We start from the raw sequence: 18,463 nt of genomic DNA, 5'->3' as shown, positions 1-18,463 counted from the left end.
TGCAGAGAACGCTGTCCTGGCCACCCTGGAGGCAGTAGCCATGGCCACAGGTCATTGTCACAGAGTCCAGATATTCCATCTGGAGCCAACCAGTAAACATCTGGTCACTGTGCCCACTCAGTGGTATGCCAGCCAGGACTCTGTAACACAATGGCGTGGATGCACTGTTCTCTGGATTTCCATCCCATATCTCCAGTGCTACTGGGCCAGGGATCTTTGATGTTATTCTTTTGTTCCCAATGTAAAGGGGCAAGTGGACTAAGTCGACCAAAAGAGAGGGTAAGCCAGGTGAAACCATCTCAAGTTTGTGTTATGCCATCCCAATACTGAGTGGTCTAATCTCTCTGTTGGCGTAGTACCAGCATTAAGGCATGTGAACTGGTTCCTTTTACTGAAAAGCTCTTTCTATGGCTTTTGCTTTGCAAATTATTACTAATTGGCCAGTGATGCACACTAGCCTTCGTCATACTAGTGCTAAGCACTCACTTAGTCTGTGAGAAACACAGACACATTTCTGATATTCTGTCTACTCTTGTCCTTGAAGAGGAGCTGCCACCATGGTAGGCCAGAACCACCAGAAAGGGGCGCGAGGCCACACACCTAACAAGTGTTGTCCTGTAATTGACTAGCACAGGCGCAAGCCTACTTGTTTGCTTCATGGGCAATGGCTGGTGATAGTCGCAACAAAACATAAGAACTAGGGACAAAAAGAAGGAAGTGTGATGGGAACTTGTAAAGGAAGACCTTCCTCATCTATTAATGATGATTCTCATTAAGATACAGGCCTGGTCCGGTGTCTTGAGAAGGCTGATTGCCTCAGATGTTGTTTTCTTCTCATCCTTGTTGGAACTGGAGAGTTTTAGTTTTAGATCACCAATCCGAGATGAAGTCCAAATTGGCAAAGCAGCTTTCCTTACATGGGTGGCAGGTATCCAGGAATCAACTCCTTTAAGCTTAGTGGCACAAGGGTTGGTTAGGAGTCCCTGATAAGGTTCCTTCCTCTTTGGTGGAGAAAGTCCTTTAAAGGATGCTATTTCCTACAAAGTCTCCTGGCTGAAGTATGTGGTCCTTGAGTTTTTGCTTCTTGGAGCTCAATGTGGAAAGAGTCTTTGACTAAGTAAGTTTTTACTTAGGTGCCTTATGAGGCTGCTGCAATACTACAACCTGTCCCTTTTTAATATCATTGATTTACAGTTTCCTGGAGACAATTTCATAGGTCTGTCCATGATAATTTCAGATGGAGACATCTAGCATTTACCCATAACGGCTGATCTTAGGTGAAGCAAAAACAAGAAAGAGCTCCCAGTCAAGGAAGTTTTAAAACTTCAGTTAATTTTGTCAGTTGAGTTTTGATTATTCTGCTTGTGCATTCTACTAACCCAGATGACTGGGGTGATAGGCACAATGGAAATGCTGGAAAAATGGTCCAGATTTTGCACACTGACTGGATTATTTGTGCAGTGAAATGAGTGCCTCTGTTGCTATGAAGTTCTTGAGGAATTCCCCAAGGCGAAATAATTTTCTCTAAGATAACTACTTACCGCTCAGGCTACTGCTCTTCTGCATGGAAATGCTTTTGCCCGGGAGAAAATACACAAACCATCACTAGGATGTGCCTGTATCTTTGTGATGTTGGTAGCTGAAAAAATCTAGTTGCCACACCTCAAAAGGGCCTTCTGGTAAAGGGAAATGACCTGGAGAACTGGATCAGGGTTTCCTTGCATTATATTCTGGGAAGACAGCAGTGACTGTATACCTATGAGAAACAGTTGGAGAAGGTTTCTGATGACATTGTTCTCCTAAAGAAATCAATAATCTTATCAGGGGTCCAGTGAGTTACATCGTGTATGCATGTTAAGAAAGACAGCTGGGCCAGGTGCGGTGGCTCACGCCTGTAATCCCAGCATTTTGGGAGGCCGAGGTGTGTGGATCATGAGGTCAGGAGATCGAGACCATTCTGGCTAACATAGTAAAACTCCGCTCTACTAAAAATACAAAAAACTAGCCGGGCATGGTGGCGGGCGCCTGTAGTCCCAGCTACTTGGGAGGCTGAGGCAGAATTGTGTGAACCCAGGAGGCGGAGCTTGCAGTGAGCTGAGATTGTGTCATTGCACTCCAGCCTGGGCAACACAGCAAGACTCCGTCTGAAAAAGAAAAAAAAAAAAGAAAGAAAGATGGTTGTAACTTAGTTGGAAGTATGAGTTGGAGATTTGGATTGAGCTAATTTTACATAAAAATCTAACTTCCTTAAAGGCCAAAATGGTTTGATCTTTTTGTTCAGATAGGTTTATGGCCACCCTGTTTGCTATACTATCTGCTAACTGGCTTATCTTGCTTTTTTGAGTGTCTTTGAAAGGCCTGGAATCTTGATAATGGCTAATGATTTTGGCAATAGTGTGGTTTCCCATAATTCTGAAACAAGGTACCCGCGTGCACCCGTGTGTAAGCTTTAACGATTGCACTGAAGATGGCTTGGTGTAATTGTCCGCTTATCGATCTTTTTCTCGGCAGGTCTTCTGTTCTCTCATTCCGTACGTGATTCATTTATTTTCCCAGGACGTCCCAGTCACCCGGGCCTGGGGGAGCGGCCTGCGCGGCGGGGTGAGGTCGGGCCTGACCAGGGCGCCTGCTGGAGAGAGTAGCGGGTGAACTGCCGCACCGCATAACCCCCTGCACCCTTTAAACAGGCTTCATCAGAAGCGTGAATCAAACCAATGCCGTTAACACACACACACACACCCATACAAACACACCAAATTATGGCCTTTAAGGTGCTACCGGCCACCAAGTGCTCTCCAAGGAAGCCCGTCACGCTCGCGACTCCAGCCCCGCTCTGTCCGCGCAGCTCGAGGCCACCTGTCGCCCGGAACTTTCCCGGCCGGACGGGCAGCAGCCGGGGGAATAGGCACGGCAGGGCCGGGAACGCTTAGGCAGCCGCACGCGCGGTCGCGGCGCAGGGAAGAAGCGGGGCATTGTGGGAAGCGACCGCGCTTTCGGCGGGTTCCGTTAAAATGGCGCCCTGGTGGCCGGCGGCGCCCGCGCCTTAGCCTGTCGGGAGCTGGGAGCTTGAGGGGCGCAGGGAGGGCGCGGGCCGCGGTCCCTGCGCTTGCGGCGGCGGTGGCGGCTCTGCCCAGACCCCCGTGCACAGTCCCGGGCAAGGATGGCGACCCCGGACCAGAAGTCGCCGAACGTTCTGCTGCAGAACCTGTGCTGCAGGATCCTGGGCAGGAGCGAAGGTAGAGGGGCCGGGCGACGCGGGGCCCGCAGACGCGCCCCGGGGGCCACTCCCTGCGCGTGCAGCCCTAATACGTTTCGGGGCTGGAGGAACGAGGATGCAGGGCCGGGGCAGAGGGCTGGGGGACGGGCCGAGGACGTGGGGCCCGGACGAGGGAGCGGAGGGCTGGTTTCGGGGGTTAGGGAACCGGGGAGAAGAGCGGAGGGCTGGGGCTCGGGCGTCAGGGAGCCAGGGAGGAGAGCGGAGGGCTGGGGGCCGGGACCGGTACGGAGGGAGTGGAGAGGCCGAGGCCGGGGCGAGAACGCGGAGCCGGGATGCGGGAGGGCGGAGTCCGGGCCGGAGCGGGCTGAGTCACCGCTCACTCCGCGCGCGGGTCCGTCAGTGAGAATGGGAGGAATGCCAGCTCGCCAATTTATCCCGGTTCTCTGGTGTCACACACCAGGGGAGGGCGCCTCTGCGTGCCTTTGGGTTCATGCTGTGTGGGGTGGAGAGAGCGGCTACGCCGCGGAGGAGCATGCGGGGTGCTGGAGAGTCACATCATCGTCCCTTTTCATTAGGAAAGTTTAACAGGCGTGAGTATTATGGGAATGGGTGTTAACGACTGTTATCTGCCATATTTTCCTACTGTTTAAAGGGTTGAGGGTTGGATTTGATATAAAACTACTCTGGGAAAGTTCACATGGCGAATATTGTTACTAATAAGCAAAACTAAACTAATCCTATACAGTAGGCAAAACCATTTTGTAGCCGAGGTGCTTTGAAAGAAATGGTACAGGATGCCATTTCTTGCTCCTTGTTTTGGCCAGGTTGGTGGGGGAGTGAGTATGCACCGTGAGGGTGTTTTCTGAGTAATGGAAGCAACTGTGTTACGTCTTAAGCACCAAAATGTGGAAAAGAAGTTATTCAATTTTTGAAGGAAGACTTCAAAGTTGCATTTAAAGTACTGGGAATGCATTTTGACCTTTTATGCTTCATGACAATTACTGCGCGTAATTCATTGGATGTTCTATGATAATCTTTGGGCAATCATGAATTATTTTGTGTTACTATTAAATGAGTGACTTCACACAATTATTGCTACATTTTGTAAAGTTTCGTTCTATCTAGTTATTTATCTAAGAAATCTTTGAGGACAACCCTGTCCTCAAAGTTCCTCCCAGGAACTATGCTAAGTGCTGGTGATGCAGATGCACAAGTCATTCCTCCCACAGATCTGACACTCTAGTGGAAGAGACAGATGATAAACCAACCGTGTTAATTAGCAATAAGTACTGTGGTGAAAAAGTACGGTAAAGGAATAGAGAGCGGCAGATCACGAGGTCAGGAGATCGAGACCATCCTGGCTAACACAGTGAAACCCCCTTCTCTACTAAAAATACAGAAAATTAGCCGGGCGTGGTGGTGGGCGCCTGTAGTCCCAGCTACTCGGGAGGCTGAGGCAGGAGAATGGTGTGAACCCTGGAGGTGGAGCGTGCAGTGAGCTGAGATTGTGCCACTGCACTCCAGCATGGGCGACAGAGCGAGACTCCGCCTCAAAAAAAAAAAAAAAAAAAAAATACAGAGAGAAGAGACAGGTGAGGGAAAGCCCCTGAGATATTTACAGAGACCTGAATGGAGTAAGGGAGGGCCATTTGAACATCTGGGGAAGGTTCTGAGTAGAGAGAACCAATGAAAAGGCCTTGAGGTATGAGCATGGCCTGCCGTCGTTTGTTTTTGTCATTAGTACACTGGGTTTCCTTTCTCATGTTTCATGTTCCTCGTCATAGGGGGAATTAGATAAAACTAAGATTGACAGGACTTATCCACCTTAATGTCAGTGTTTTCCTTGTACCAGTGGTTCCAGAGTTTTTTGTTCTAGGGATAAACCACACATTCATACATTCCCATTGTCATAATTGGATTTTGAAAGTCATTCATTGTGAGCTAAAATGACATTTCTCAACTTAAAAACTTTTTTTTTGAGACAGAGTCTCATTCTGTCACCCAAGCTACCATGCAATGGCGCGGTCTCGGCTCACTGCCAGCTCCGCCTCCCGCGTTCATGCAGTTCTCCTGCCTCAGCCTCCCGAGTAGCTGGGACTACAGGTGCCCGCTACTACCCCCGGCTAATTTTTTGTATTTTTAGTAGAGACGGGGTTTCACCGTGTTAGCCAGAATGGTCTCGGTCTCCTGACCTCGTGATCGTCCTGCCTCGGCTTCCCAAAGTGCTGGGATTACAGGCGTGAGCCACTGTGCCCGGCCAAGAACTTTTTATTTTTTACATTGAAGATTCTTTGATATAAAAGTTTTGCCCCTTCTAAGAGATTGAAAAACTTCTTTTCAGCAAAATTCTGCATCCTACTATCTTCCCATTTAGAATTGTGTCTAAATTAAAAGTGGGCTCTCAAATCCTGGCAGGGTCCTCTCTGAATTATTTATGTATTTATTAGAGACGGAGTCTTGCTCTGTCACCTAGGCTGGAGTGCCGTGGCCTGACCTTGGCTCACTGCAACCTCTGCCTCCTGGGTTCAAGTGAGTCTTCTGCCTCAGCCCCCGAGTAGCTGGGATTACAGGTGTATGCCAGCACTCCTGGGTAATTTTTGTGTTTTTAGTAGAGATGGGGTTTCACCATGTGGCCAGGCTGGTCTCGAACTCCTGACCTCAAGTGATCCCCCCTCCCCCGCCCCCCTGCCGCTTGGCCTTCCAAAGTGCTGGGATTACAGGTGCCAGCCACTGCGCCCGGCCCTCTGAATAAATTATGTCATGAAGTCCATTAAAGGTGATGCTCTTTTTGCTGTGTTCTAGATAGCTAGGATTGTCAAGCATTTATGATATAATTTTAAATTATGCTGCTATTTACTGAAGAATTTATAAATAGTAGCTTACCTTGTTCTTTCATTTGTTATACCTTAGTGAGCAAAGGAGCAATATTAATTACTACCTTTACAATATTTGATGTTAAAAAATTTGATTAGTGGGCATTTTATCTGGTAACTCCACAGAACATTTGATTATTCTTTGATGACATGTTACTTATGCTTTTGTAATACATTGCTTCTTTAGTACTATGAAATCAAGGCATAATAGATACTTACTTGTTACTTTTAATGAGAATTTCATATGAATCACATTTTTATAAGGTATCTTTTAAAAAATTAAACAGTTGCCTTCAAGGGACCTTCAGAAGCAAAACACCTGCATAAAATGGTGCTTGACAATTTTATAAAGTTACCATAAGCGTGATTTACCAACTTTTCCAACTTATAACATCTGTGAATTTGCTTGAAACACATACTGCCAGCCAGTCATAGTCAAATCCTGTCTTCATATCCCTGCCCCTCCTGGGAGCACATTTATTTATTATGTCTTTGGGTAGTTATTCTTATCATTGGAAGCAGTGTGCTTGATGTTAGTGTTTCAAATCTATCAGAAGTTACACTTCTTGTCATAGCTACTTTGTAATCTTTTTTCTATGAGGTAAAGAATACATAAAGAGGAATTTATGTTAGATAAGTATTTCATCGTAAATGTTCAGGTATGACTACAGTACACCACATATTCGAAGATGATTGCCATAATATGCAAGACCTCTATTGAGTGTACTACAAGCCACTAGCAGAAGATAAAGGAGTATTGTTTTGGTGATTCAGTACGACAAGTGGTGTTGCTATTGGTTTCATGATTTTCCAAAATGATAAAGAGCTTTTGATGAAGTTCCAAATACCATGTGATCTTCCTTTGGTTATATAATTACATCATTGGGAAGATCAATGTGTATTACATGTGTATTAAGATATACATTAGCTGTGTATTAAAATTTCAGAGTTTCAGGCTTTGTTTCAAGTTGTACTTAATGGATTTACTATTTTTAAATAAGTTAAAATTTAAAAATTGTCTTGGTTTAAATTTCTAATATGGTAACTATGGATAGATACAACCTACATAAACAAAAGCTTTTTGGAGTTCTCAATCTTAATGGTGTAAAGAAGCCCCGAGACCAAAAAGTTTGAGAACCACACATCCAGAGTAATGTTTTTGCTGTTTTAGAGCATTGCTTTTCAACTAGAGCCATGCATTGGGATCACCTGTGATTACACAAGAACCTGATGACGTAGATTGCCTGTGGGAAGGGGAACTGGTGGCCAATGGTTGAGAACAGGACTTGTTATGGTATCTAACTTCATGCCTTTTCATTTTAAACTCTAAATGTGGGACCTATTCAGAATTAATACTGTGGGCTCCATCTCTAGGGCTTCTGATCCTGTAGGTCTCTGTTGGCGCTTGGCATCTGAAACATTAAAATGCGTGGAAGTTACTCTGACTTGCATCGGGAGTCAAGGATGGCTAGTGGATGTGCTCTGTTCCTCTACTGAGCTCTGTGGCTTACTCCCAACTCCCCCCCGACCCCTCCCCCATCCTTCAGAAAAGCAGGAGTGTGGAACAACTAAGCCACACTGTAGACGAGAAACAGGAAGGCAGAAACTTAGGTCTTCCCAAACAGTTCAACTTTTCTGCAGTTTTTTGAATCTTGAGAAAGCACCCAACTGTGGAGTTTCTGTATTCACTTGAGTCGCATTTATTTTTGTGCATCTTGAAGTTCGGTTGTCATTTTTAACCTGAGGGTGTATAGAATCTTTTGGGGATACAAAGGGCAACTTTTTTGTTTAAAAGCTCTTGGGCCCACATCCAAGTGTCTCTGGAGCCTTCACATTTGGGACTGAGTTCCACAGTTCCAGCTGAGGGGCTTGCCTTGGCTTGTTCTCTCTTCTGGTTCCGCTTCTCTGCAGTCAGAGGGTCCTTTCTAGAAAATCAATCTCATCGAATCTGTTGATGGCTTAATTTGTTCTCTACTAATAATCTTCAGGATGAAGACCAAATTATCTTGCTTAAGGTTAAAAATTGGGTGCATTTTTTGAGTTGTGATTTTAATGGCTGTAGTAGATATAGTATGTATTTAAATAATATTTTCAGGTTAATCATAATACAAATAGCTAACATTTATAGAAAACTTAAAATATGCTGGATGTTGTGCTTATACCGTGGTAGAATTATGGTGAACCTCATTTTGTAGATGAGGAAACTGAGACTTTGAGAGATTCAGTAGTTGCTCACTATCATCTAGCTAGTAAATTGCGGGGCCAAGGTTGGAACCCAGGTTTCTGATTCCACAGCTTGGTATTTTGAATTAATTCATCCCTGCTCTTAAGTATTGAATTCAATGGCAAATTTCTCTGTGTGCTTGATAGAGACAAGTCATGGCCCAGCCTGTGGGATGGCTTCTCACTGCTACCTGCTCTTGTGTTTAGAGTGTACAACTCAGCAGCACTGCTCTCTGGTCAGGCAGCGTGCCCTTGCATTCATTGAAATATTTTCAGAGGATCATTAGAGGAGTCTTCACTCCCCTTCCAGGAACCTGAGAACCACCCACCCCTCACACACCCAGAGCAGATTAGAGGTGGGAGAACTAGACGGCTCCTTAGGTGATTTGTGGCCAAAAAAATGGAGTACTCTATTTTTTACTCTTGGATTAAGCAGCGTCATCAGAGATCTACATCTGGACCTTGTCACCTGGGGTTCTCAATGGAGTGACTGGCTAAGTGGCATTTAGAGCCCCGTGGCACAGCCTTCCTGCAGCAGCAGTGTCCAGTGCCGCCCTTCCTTCCCTGTGGGTTCCCCTCTCTGCTCCCTGGGCTCCTCATGTGGCAGCCTTGGCTGCCAGGCTAACGGTGCTTCCTGCAAGGCCCTCCCTCAGCATCTACTTCATGAGGTCCTCCTAGTCGTGAGCTGTCATAGTGCCCTCATTTTCTTTGATGCTCTTATCACAGTCTGCCTTGGGTACTCGTGCCACATTTGTTGTGTTTATGTCCGTCTCGTTAACCACTGTACATCATATTGTTAGGGCCTGATGTGTTTGGCCTGTAGTAAGTACTTAGAAGTTATTAATTGAATTACTGTTTGAGTTTAGTTATACTTTAAACACTGAACAATATTTTGGGAGTATTTAAACCAGAAGTGTGTGGTGGACATTGCTTGATTTTTCCCAGCTTATTCTTTGATTACAGGTTCACTAAACAAGGATTGATTGCCATGGCTAATTTCTTTAGTAGTCCGGATTCTGTGCTTTTCCCTTTGAAATACAGATTAAGTAGATTTGGTTTAATAAATAACTGTTGGATTTTGAGAATATTTTATAATCAGCAAGAAGGATAGACTGGAAATTTGGTTGGTAAGAGGACAGGGAGACCCAGGTGTGGCTGAAGAGGTAAGTGGGAGTGAAATGATGACGTCCATCTGAGGTGCAGAGAAAGTGAGGAGGCGAAGAGGAGAGTGTTTCTGGCATTGAAGAGTTCCTGACTTTTTGGTAGGAGAAAGCTGAAAAGTATATAAAACATTTGGAGTGGGGATATTTATGTGATGTACTTGAGTGTGAAAATGGTAACCTAAAAATAATTTTTACTGACTGGGTGTGGTGGCTCACACCTGTAATCCCAGCACTTTGGGAGGCCAAGGTGGGAGGATTGCTTGATCCCAGGAGTTCGAGACCAGCCTGGGCAACATGGTGAGACCCTGTCTCTACAGAAAATATAAAAATTAGCTGGGCGTGGTACATACTTGTAGTCCCAGCTACTTGGGAGGCTGAGGTGGGGGATCACTTGAGCCTGGGAGGCAGAAGTTGCAGGAAGCCGAGATCTTACCACTGCACTCCAGCCTGGGCGACAGAGTGAGACCCTGTCTGGGAAAGAAAAAAAAGTAAAAATTTCTTAACTAAAATAGTGACACAACTTTTTAAGGAAACTTTTCAATTATACTTTTTTTTTTTTTTTTTTTGAGACAGAGTCTTGTTCTGTCGCCCAGGCTGGAGTGCAGTGGCCGGATCTCAGCTCACTGTAAGCTCCGCCTCCCAGGTTTATGCCATTCTCCTGCCTCAGCTTCCCGAGTAGCTGGGACTACAGGTGCCTGCCACCACGCCTGGCTAGTTTTTTGTATTTTTGTTTTTAGTAGAGACGGGGTTTCACCGTGTTAGCCAGGTCTCGATCTCCTGACCTCGTGATCCGCCCGTCTCGGCCTCCCAAAGTGCTGGGATTACAGGCTTGAGCCACCGCGCCCGGCCTCAATGATACTTTTTTTTTTTATTTTTTTATTTTTTTTATTTTTTATTTTATTTTTTTTTTTTTTATTTTTTTTGATACTTTTAATATTTATAAAATTAATACATATTCTGTAAAAATTCAGAAAGTGTGGAAAAATGTAAGGAAAAAAATAAAAACTACCCCGACCCTGTGACCCCACAAAACATTTTAGGTTTCATTTTGTTCCTTTCCCCACTATGTAGGTATTCCCTGGATCCTTGCTGACACAGTGCACCTGTGTCTGTTTTAGCTAGCGTAGAGACAGAATGATGGGGGGTGTGAGTCCTGAGAGGATGTGGAGAGCAAGCCGGGCGCGAAGCTGGAGGTGAGCTTGGTGTGTTCCAGGAATAGCAGGAGTGAAATGCGGGGAGCGAGGGGCTGGCTCCCTGGGCTGCGGCCAGGAGTTTGGGTTCTGTTGTGAGTGTGATGGGGGGGGGGTGAATGAGTAGAGTGATGATAATATTTATATTTTAAGAGGATCACTTTGTTGGGTGGATAATTCACTCTAAGGGGGCAAAGGTGGAAGCAGGTGACCAGCTCCTCAGGAGACTTCCTGTAATGGGATGGTAGCTGTGGAGTGATCATATTTGGGATTTGCTTTTAGGAATAGAATGACAGGATTTGCCGTTCTAAATAATTACTTAATAGTCTGAAAATGTCTTTATTTCCCTTCGTGCTCCTATTCCCGAACTCTTGGATCATCAGTCAGATAGAGATATTTTGGTCTGAAGTGTTTTTCCTCTGCCCACTTTGAAGGTATTCTTTCATGATTGTTGGGAAGTCTGGTGTTAATCCATTTCCTTACTCCTTTGAAGTTGTATCTGGTAGCTTTTAAGATTTTTAAAAAATCTTTTATGTTCTGAAATTTTGCAATAATGTGTCTAGGTGAATTAATTTACCTGAATTAACACTTGGATTAAGCAGAGTCATCAGAGATCTACATCTCTTCAATCTGAGGACTTTTTCTTTTTTTAAAATTTATTTTTTTTTTTAAAACTAGTGACATACTTAGAAATTTTTTTTTTTTGGAGATGGGTCTTGCTGTGTTCTTTGGGCTGGTCTCAAACTCCTGGGCTCAAGCGATCCACCTCAGCCTCTGAAAGTGTTGCAGTTACAGGCGTGAGCCACCACGCTAGGCTGACTTTTTTTTAATGATAGAAAAATGTTACTATTTTATTCTTCTTCATGATTTCTAACTGTTCTGTCTTCTGTTGTGTTTGATTTTTCCAGCTTGCATTTAAAGTGTCCTTTAGTATATCCATTCTGCTGTTTAGCCCATTAAAAAAAATTCTCAGTGTGTAGGTTCACAGTGATTTCCTCTGTGCTACCATTTTGCCTTTGTGCTGGCAGCCACCGTCCTGTGTCTGTGGATGTCCCGCTTCTAGAATTTCGTGTAAACGCAGTCAGAAGTCTTGAGACTTGTTTCTTTCGCTTAGCATGACGCATTTGAGGTGCATTTACAGTGCCCTGTCACCAGTTCATTCCTTTTCATTGCAGAGGAGTGTTCCATTGTATGATGAGCCAGTTTATCTGTTTCACCAGTGAGGGACATTGGGCTTGCTTCCGTTTTTGGCAGTTATGGATAATGCTGCTATGAACATTCATGGACAGGTTTTTTATGTGAACATAAGTTAGTTTTGTGGGATAAACACCTACAGGTGGGGTTGCTGGGCCTCGGGTCAGGTGCATGTTCATTGTTTTCAGAAGTTGCCAGACTCTCTTCCATTGTGGCTGTGGCTGCTTTGCCTCCGCACCAGCAGTGTGGGAGTGCTCCAGCGATGCCATGGCCCCACTGGCACTCAGCAGTGTTTGTGGTTTTTATCTTAGCTGTTCTAGCAAGTGTGTTGTGATATCTCAGTGTGGTTTTAATTTTCATTTTCCTAGTGATGTTGAACATCTTTGTGTGTGTGTGTGTGTGTTTTGCCATTCATATGTCTTCTTGGTGAATTATCCGTTCAGAACTTTATGTCTTTGTGTTTTGCGAATATTTTTTTCTCAGTATTTTCATTCTCTTAACAGTGTCTTTTGCAAAGCAAAAATTTTTAATCTCGATGAAGGCCAATTTATGAATTTCTAAAAAAAAAAGGGTCATCATTTTGGTGTCATGTAGGAACTCTGCCAAACTCAAAGTTGCAAAGATTTCTTTTGTTTTGTTTTATTTCTAAGAGAGGCTTATGTTTTCCTCTTTTATTTGAGTTAATTTTTGTTGGGGTGATCAGACCCAACATGAGGTCGTGGGGGTGACGAAGTCTGGTGGAGTCAAAGGAATGAGAAAAGACAGTTTGATAGAGAAGGTGGGTCGAGGGGTCCATCGCTAAGTATGGAGGCTGTGAAGGTCTCGAGCTCTGGAAGCCCAGACTATTTATTGGTGATCAAACAAAGAAACAGGTGGTGAGAATGTGGGGTTTGAAAGGTCATGTTGCATTAAGCACATGATTTATAGCTGTGATGGTTTAGCATATGCTCTGCTACTTGAGATAATGGAGAGCAGGTTCTTTTAACTCAAGATACAGTGGATCCTGGGAGAGCGAGGAGCCAGCAAGTCTAGACACATTCCACAGCCACGAGCCCTGGATTCTATCCAAGCCACTGAGGGGTTTTATGCCCTGGGCTTAAATTATGGTGCCTCAGGGTAGCCTTCTTCCACCCTTTAGTGCAGAGATTGGTGTTGCAGAGGCCACAAGGGGTTTTAGACCCTGGACCCCGGACATGTTCCAAGACTCTTTTACATGATGTCAGACATGCCCTGCCTCAGCTTCTCCCAACACTCAGCTTTTCCCAACAAATTTTCATACATGGCATGTGATATAGGTTGAAATTCATTTTTGAGTTTACCAAAGAAAGCTTTTCCCCCCTCACATTTTAGTTGCTTTCTTATCTTGAAGACTAAAAGTTTTAAAACGGACCTTTAAAAAATGTTGATGCCATGGCCCCCCACTCCAGACTGATAAAATCAGAATTTGTGAAAAGTGAGTCTTGGCATTAATATATTAAAAAAAAAAAAAATGTTTTATTTTAGAATGATTGCAGACTTACAGAAAAATTGCAAATATAGAGTTTCTGTAAGCCCAGTACCATTTCATCTATTATTAGCATCTGACATTCCCATGGTGCACTTGTTAGAATTAATTAATCAATAATGATGCACTAGTATTAATGAAGCTCCGTAGTTATTCAGATTTCCTCCGTTATCACTCAGTGGCCTTTTGCTGTCTCTAGGCTCCCTCTAGGAATGTTCCATTCCATTGTCTGGTCTCTTTGGGCTCCTCTTGAAATTGACAATTTCTCAGACTTTTTTTTTTCATGATCTTAAGAGTTTTGAGGATTAAAGGTTATTTGTAGACTATCTCAATTGAGTCTGATATTTTTATCATGACTAGACTGGGGTTATATATTTTTGGGAGGAAGACCCCTGAGGTGAAGTGACATTTTCATCACATCATATGGAGGGTACCTGCCACCAGGGTGATTCATCATTCTTGAAAGTGACCTTCCTCGCTTGGCTAAGGTGTGTGTGCCAGGTTTCTCTGCTGTGAGTGACTCTTTTTTTTCTGCTTGTGTTGTGCTCTTCGGAAGAAAGTTACTGTGCCCAGCCCACACTTACAACGTGGAGTTATGTTTTAGCTATTTCCTTGAGAGTGAAGCGTCTACATAAATTACTTAGCCCTTATTATCTTTTAAATTTCTATAAGATCAGTGGCAATACCTCCTGATTCTGTGTCTTGTCTTGTTTTTCTTGGTCAATCTGGTAAAGGTTTATCAATTCTATTGTCATTTTGTTTCTTTTTTTTTTTTTAAGAATCTAGATTTTAGTTTCATTGATGTTTTCCTCCCCACCATTTTTTGTTGTAAATTTCATTGATTGCTGTTTTTTTTAATTTCCTAATGTATACTTTGTTCTTTTTCCAGATTTTATTGTATAAACTGAGATTATTGATTTGAGATCTATCTTCTTTTTTAAAGAAAGCATTTTATGCTATAAATTTTCCTCTAAGGACTGTTTTAGCCACATCTCACACATTTTGATATGTTGTGTTTTTATTTTCATTCAATTCATTTTCTAATTTTCCTTGACAGTTTTTATTGCCCATGTATTTTTTTTCAACTTTGTTGAGGTATAATTGATAAATTCAAAATGTATGTATTTAAGGTGTGCAATGTGTTGCTTTGATGTATGTATGGATTGTGAAATGATTACCACAGTGAAGCTAGTTAACATGTTCATCAGCTCACCTCGGTACCCGTTTTTGTGTGTGTGTGTGTGTGTGTGTGTGTGTGTGTGTGTGTGGTGAGAAGAACCTATGATTTACTTGCAGCAGATTTCAAGTACACAATCCATTGTCACCAGCTGCCGTCCCCATGCTGTGCGTTAGGTCTCCAGAACTGATTCACCCATGACTGCAAGTTTGAAGTGCTTGCTCTTGGAGTAAGAAGTTGCATTGCTTTCTTCTACTGCAACCCCTTGAAAGTGCGTTTACTGCAGTTTGAGGCTTTTCCCTGAGAGATTTCTAGGACCTTTATAGAGAAAGAGAAAGGAGTAGCCGTTTTCCAGTTTGAGGCCTGTTCTCCCCTTTCTTCAGACAGCTCAACCTTGCTTCCATTAAATTTTTTAACTGTTCAGAATTACATTCATTCCATGAATTTTTAAATCTTGTAGTTGTTACTGTGAAGGTGCAATAAAATATAACTATATAAAACAACCTTTTAAAGTTTAATTTAAATAGTGAAAGGGACATATATAATTTTCCTATGACTACTGTAACAAATTACCACAAATTAGTTCATTTATCCCCCTGTGTTTCTGGAGGCCAGAGCCAAAGGCAGTGTTGTGGGCTGACTGCAGGTTGCAGGGCTGGGCTCCCCCTGGAGGCTCTGGGGGGTGCTGTGTCGCCTTTTCCGGCTCTAGTGGCTGTGGCGCTCTTGGCTCATTGGCTCCTTGGCCCATGTGTGTGTTGACTGACTGCCAGATATTTGGAGATTTTTCAGATACCATTCTGTTAAGGATTACCAGTTTAATTCTGTTAGTGTTAGAGGACATACTTTGAATAATCTTATTGTTTTCTGTTTAATCACACTGCTTTGTGACCCACGATTCAGTCTGTCCTGAACGTTCCACGGGCATTTGAATAGAGTGTGTGTTGTTTGGTTGTGGGGTGGGCTGTTGTGTGAATACCGATTAGGTTTAGTTGGTTGTTGGTGTTCAAGTCTATATCCTTGCTCGGTTTCTCTTCACTTGCTCTTTTGATTACTGAGAAATGCCCCTTGGTATCTCCAGATGTATTTGTGAATGTCTGTTTTTCCTTTCAGTTCTATTAGAGTTTGCTTCGTGTGTCTTACAGCTCTGCTCTGTGGAGTGTTCGCATTTAGAATTGCTATGTCATCTTGGTGAATTGCCCTTTTATCATTTTGTGGTCCCTTCTTTATCCTTGTTAATTTTTCTTAAAGTCTACTTTGATAGAAATATAGCCAGTTCACGTTCATTTTGAATAGTGTTTTCGTGGAATATCTTTCTTCATCCTTTCATTTTTAAGGATGTCTTTCATCATGTCTCAGTTGGACTCCTTCTCAACAGCACATAGCTTTAAGGGGTGCCTTTTTCCAGCTTCCTCTTCAGTGCTGCTGCTCTCACTCTCTGGTTCCCAACACAGGACTTCCTCATGTTCTGGCTAAAATCCAAACCCCCCAGCCCGCCAACTTGTGATGGAGTCTTGGGGCCATTATTGGTTCTTGCCAAGTGTGGAATGGGGCAGTCCACTGTGGGGGTGCCCCTGAATGAAGGTGGAAGGGGCCGGTAGCCTGGCGCAGGGCTGGGAGAGCTGTGGTGCTTCCTCCCTCCCTCCCCACTTGGGCCCTGGCTGGGGAGACTGGGCCTGGATTGGAGGTGTTTCAATCAGTCTTCGCTTGTTTGTGGTTTGGGTTTTGGAGTGTTACCCAGCCCCAGCTGGTGTCGTAGACAGCAGACACATAAACAAAATATCAAAAAGCAAAAATGGGGGAAGTCACTCCAGGTTTTCCTTTGATCCATGAGTTTCATACCCAGTCTGCTTCTCTTACCTATTGTTCAGAGTCTTTTTAGAGGTGTTTTATGTAAATTTGCCAGAGTTTTACATTTTTTGCCATCAGTAGTGGAGTGTGCTTACTCGGTCTTGACTGAGATGACTTCTGTCTGTAGTTCCTTCTTTCAAGTCAATCCTGTTTATTTTCTTTACATCTTTCAGGGATTCTTCAGTTTCTGTTTCACCAAGAGTGCCCTTCTTAGATCCACTTTTCTGGTTTTGTTTATATCTTCCTTAAATCCTTTCTTACATTTCTGGGGATTTTGGATTCTCTATGGATTGGGCAGGGGGAGCCACACTGGGAGCTCAGAGTGCCCACTTGAAGGTTCTCTGTGGATTGGGCGGGGGACGCCGCACTGAGCTTAGACTGCTCACTTGGATTTCCAGGTGCCACTCATAGTTCCACTTCCTTCCTCGGATAGAGAACAGTGTTGGCTTTTGCTGGCAGATGCAGCTGGGCACTGCCCTGTTGGGCTGCTCCTTTGCATCTCAGGTTGAACTGGGCCCAGCACTCAGTGGTCAGGGGGCACGGGGATCTGGAGGTATCTACTGGTGGCTTGACTTCTGGAGTCCTAGAAGTTGGGTACACAGGCAGGCTATCCCACCCTGGGACCAACTCCAATTCACTTATCGAAGTGATTGCTTTACTCAGAAGGTGGAGGCTTTCCTAAATATTTCTTCCTGACCCTTGACATTCTTTTGCTGCTGAGATTGTAGTGGGGAACCATTCTTCTCCCAGATCCCTTGTACTGAGGGTGGGAGTTCCTCAGATTGGGAGTTTGCCTCTGCAGAGATGAGAGCCTGGATTTTTTCATGGGGCTAAGGCAGTTTCTGTGAACCACGTAACTTCCCAGGCCCTTCCCTTATCATCCTTTCTGTCTTGTGTGACTTCTTTGGACATCTATTGCACTCCAGGTTTCTCCCTCCCCGCTTCTGCCTGGCCTGGTCTGGTGATTTCCTTCTCTTGGCTGTCTTAATTTCCATCTTTTTGCCTTTTTGTTTTTGTTTTTGAGAGACTTCTTCAATTTTAAATACAAGCTTTCTACTTATTTTAAAAAACATCTGCCTTCATACTTTTAATATTCAAGAGCTTGTCTTCTCTGAATTTATGGCATCCTGTTTTATTTCATGGATGTGTTATGTCTAATCTCGTAGGCCATTATAGCTTCTTTGTTTTTGTGCATATTCCCCCCATTTTCTTATTTCCTATGTTGTTACTTTTTCTTAGAGTTTCCTTTTTTCCTTCTTGTGTTTGTCTCTTTTTTGTGTTAGGATGATGCCCTCGGGTGTCTGGTGATACCTATTCTTTTCATCTTTAAGAGTGGAGTTGTTGGAAGGTCTTGGCTAGGGCAGCATTTGCCCAGTGATGAGCTTCCTTGTGGAGGACAGGCACATGTTATCTTATTGTCCTTTACGGATACTGTGTTATTTGACAATTGGGAGGTTTTTGGCACCCTGCGTTGAGCAAGTCTTTAGGCACCATTTTTCCAACAGCATGCGCTCACTTTGTATCTCTGTGTCATATTTGGAAACTCTCACAGTATTTCAGACTTTTTCATGTTATTATATCTGTTACGTTGATGTGTAACTTGTCGTTGATGCTACTATTGTAATTGTTTTGGGGTGCCATGAAGTGCACAAACTTAATCAAAAAATGTTGTGTATGTTCTGACTGCTCTGTCAACCAAGGGTTCCCTGCCACGCCCCCTCTCCTCAGGCCTTTCTGTTTCCTGAATCACAGCAATATTGAAATTAGGCCAGTTAATAGCCTTACAGTGACTTTTTACTATTTAAATGAAATTAGTAATCAACAGAAAACCAAACACCACATGTTCTCGTTCATAAGTGGGAGTTGAACAGTGAGAACACATGGACAGGGAGGGGAACAACACACACCAGGGCCTGTTGGAGGGTCGGGGGGTGAGGGCGGGAACTTAGAGGATGGGTCGCTAGGTGCCGCCTACCAGCATGGCACACGTATACCTGTGTAACAAACCTGCACATTCTGCACATGTATCCCGCTTTTTGTTTTTTAGAAGAAATAATAATAAAAGAAATTAGTG

At 43.8% G+C, this 18,463-nt stretch overlaps 1 protein-coding gene across 1 annotated transcript in view; it reads left to right on the top strand.

The window, feature by feature from the left end:
• The first annotated feature begins 2,955 nt into the window (after positions 1-2,955).
• TUBGCP3 (tubulin gamma complex associated protein 3) overlaps positions 2,956-18,463 on the top strand; it is a 94,179-nt gene continuing 78,671 nt past the window's right edge. Inside the window, exon 1 of the mRNA XM_010360087.2 lies at positions 2,956-3,236. Within this exon, the coding sequence (XP_010358389.1) occupies positions 3,161-3,236 (76 nt within the window). The 5' untranslated portion in view covers positions 2,956-3,160. The remainder of the gene's footprint in view (positions 3,237-18,463) is intronic.

This window comes from Rhinopithecus roxellana, chromosome 18 (genome assembly GCF_007565055.1).
Source record: "Rhinopithecus roxellana isolate Shanxi Qingling chromosome 18, ASM756505v1, whole genome shotgun sequence".
NCBI classification, from domain to species: domain Eukaryota; kingdom Metazoa; phylum Chordata; class Mammalia; order Primates; family Cercopithecidae; genus Rhinopithecus; species Rhinopithecus roxellana.
Note: the sequence above shows the minus strand (reverse complement) of the source record. Positions and strands in the feature narration are given on the sequence as shown.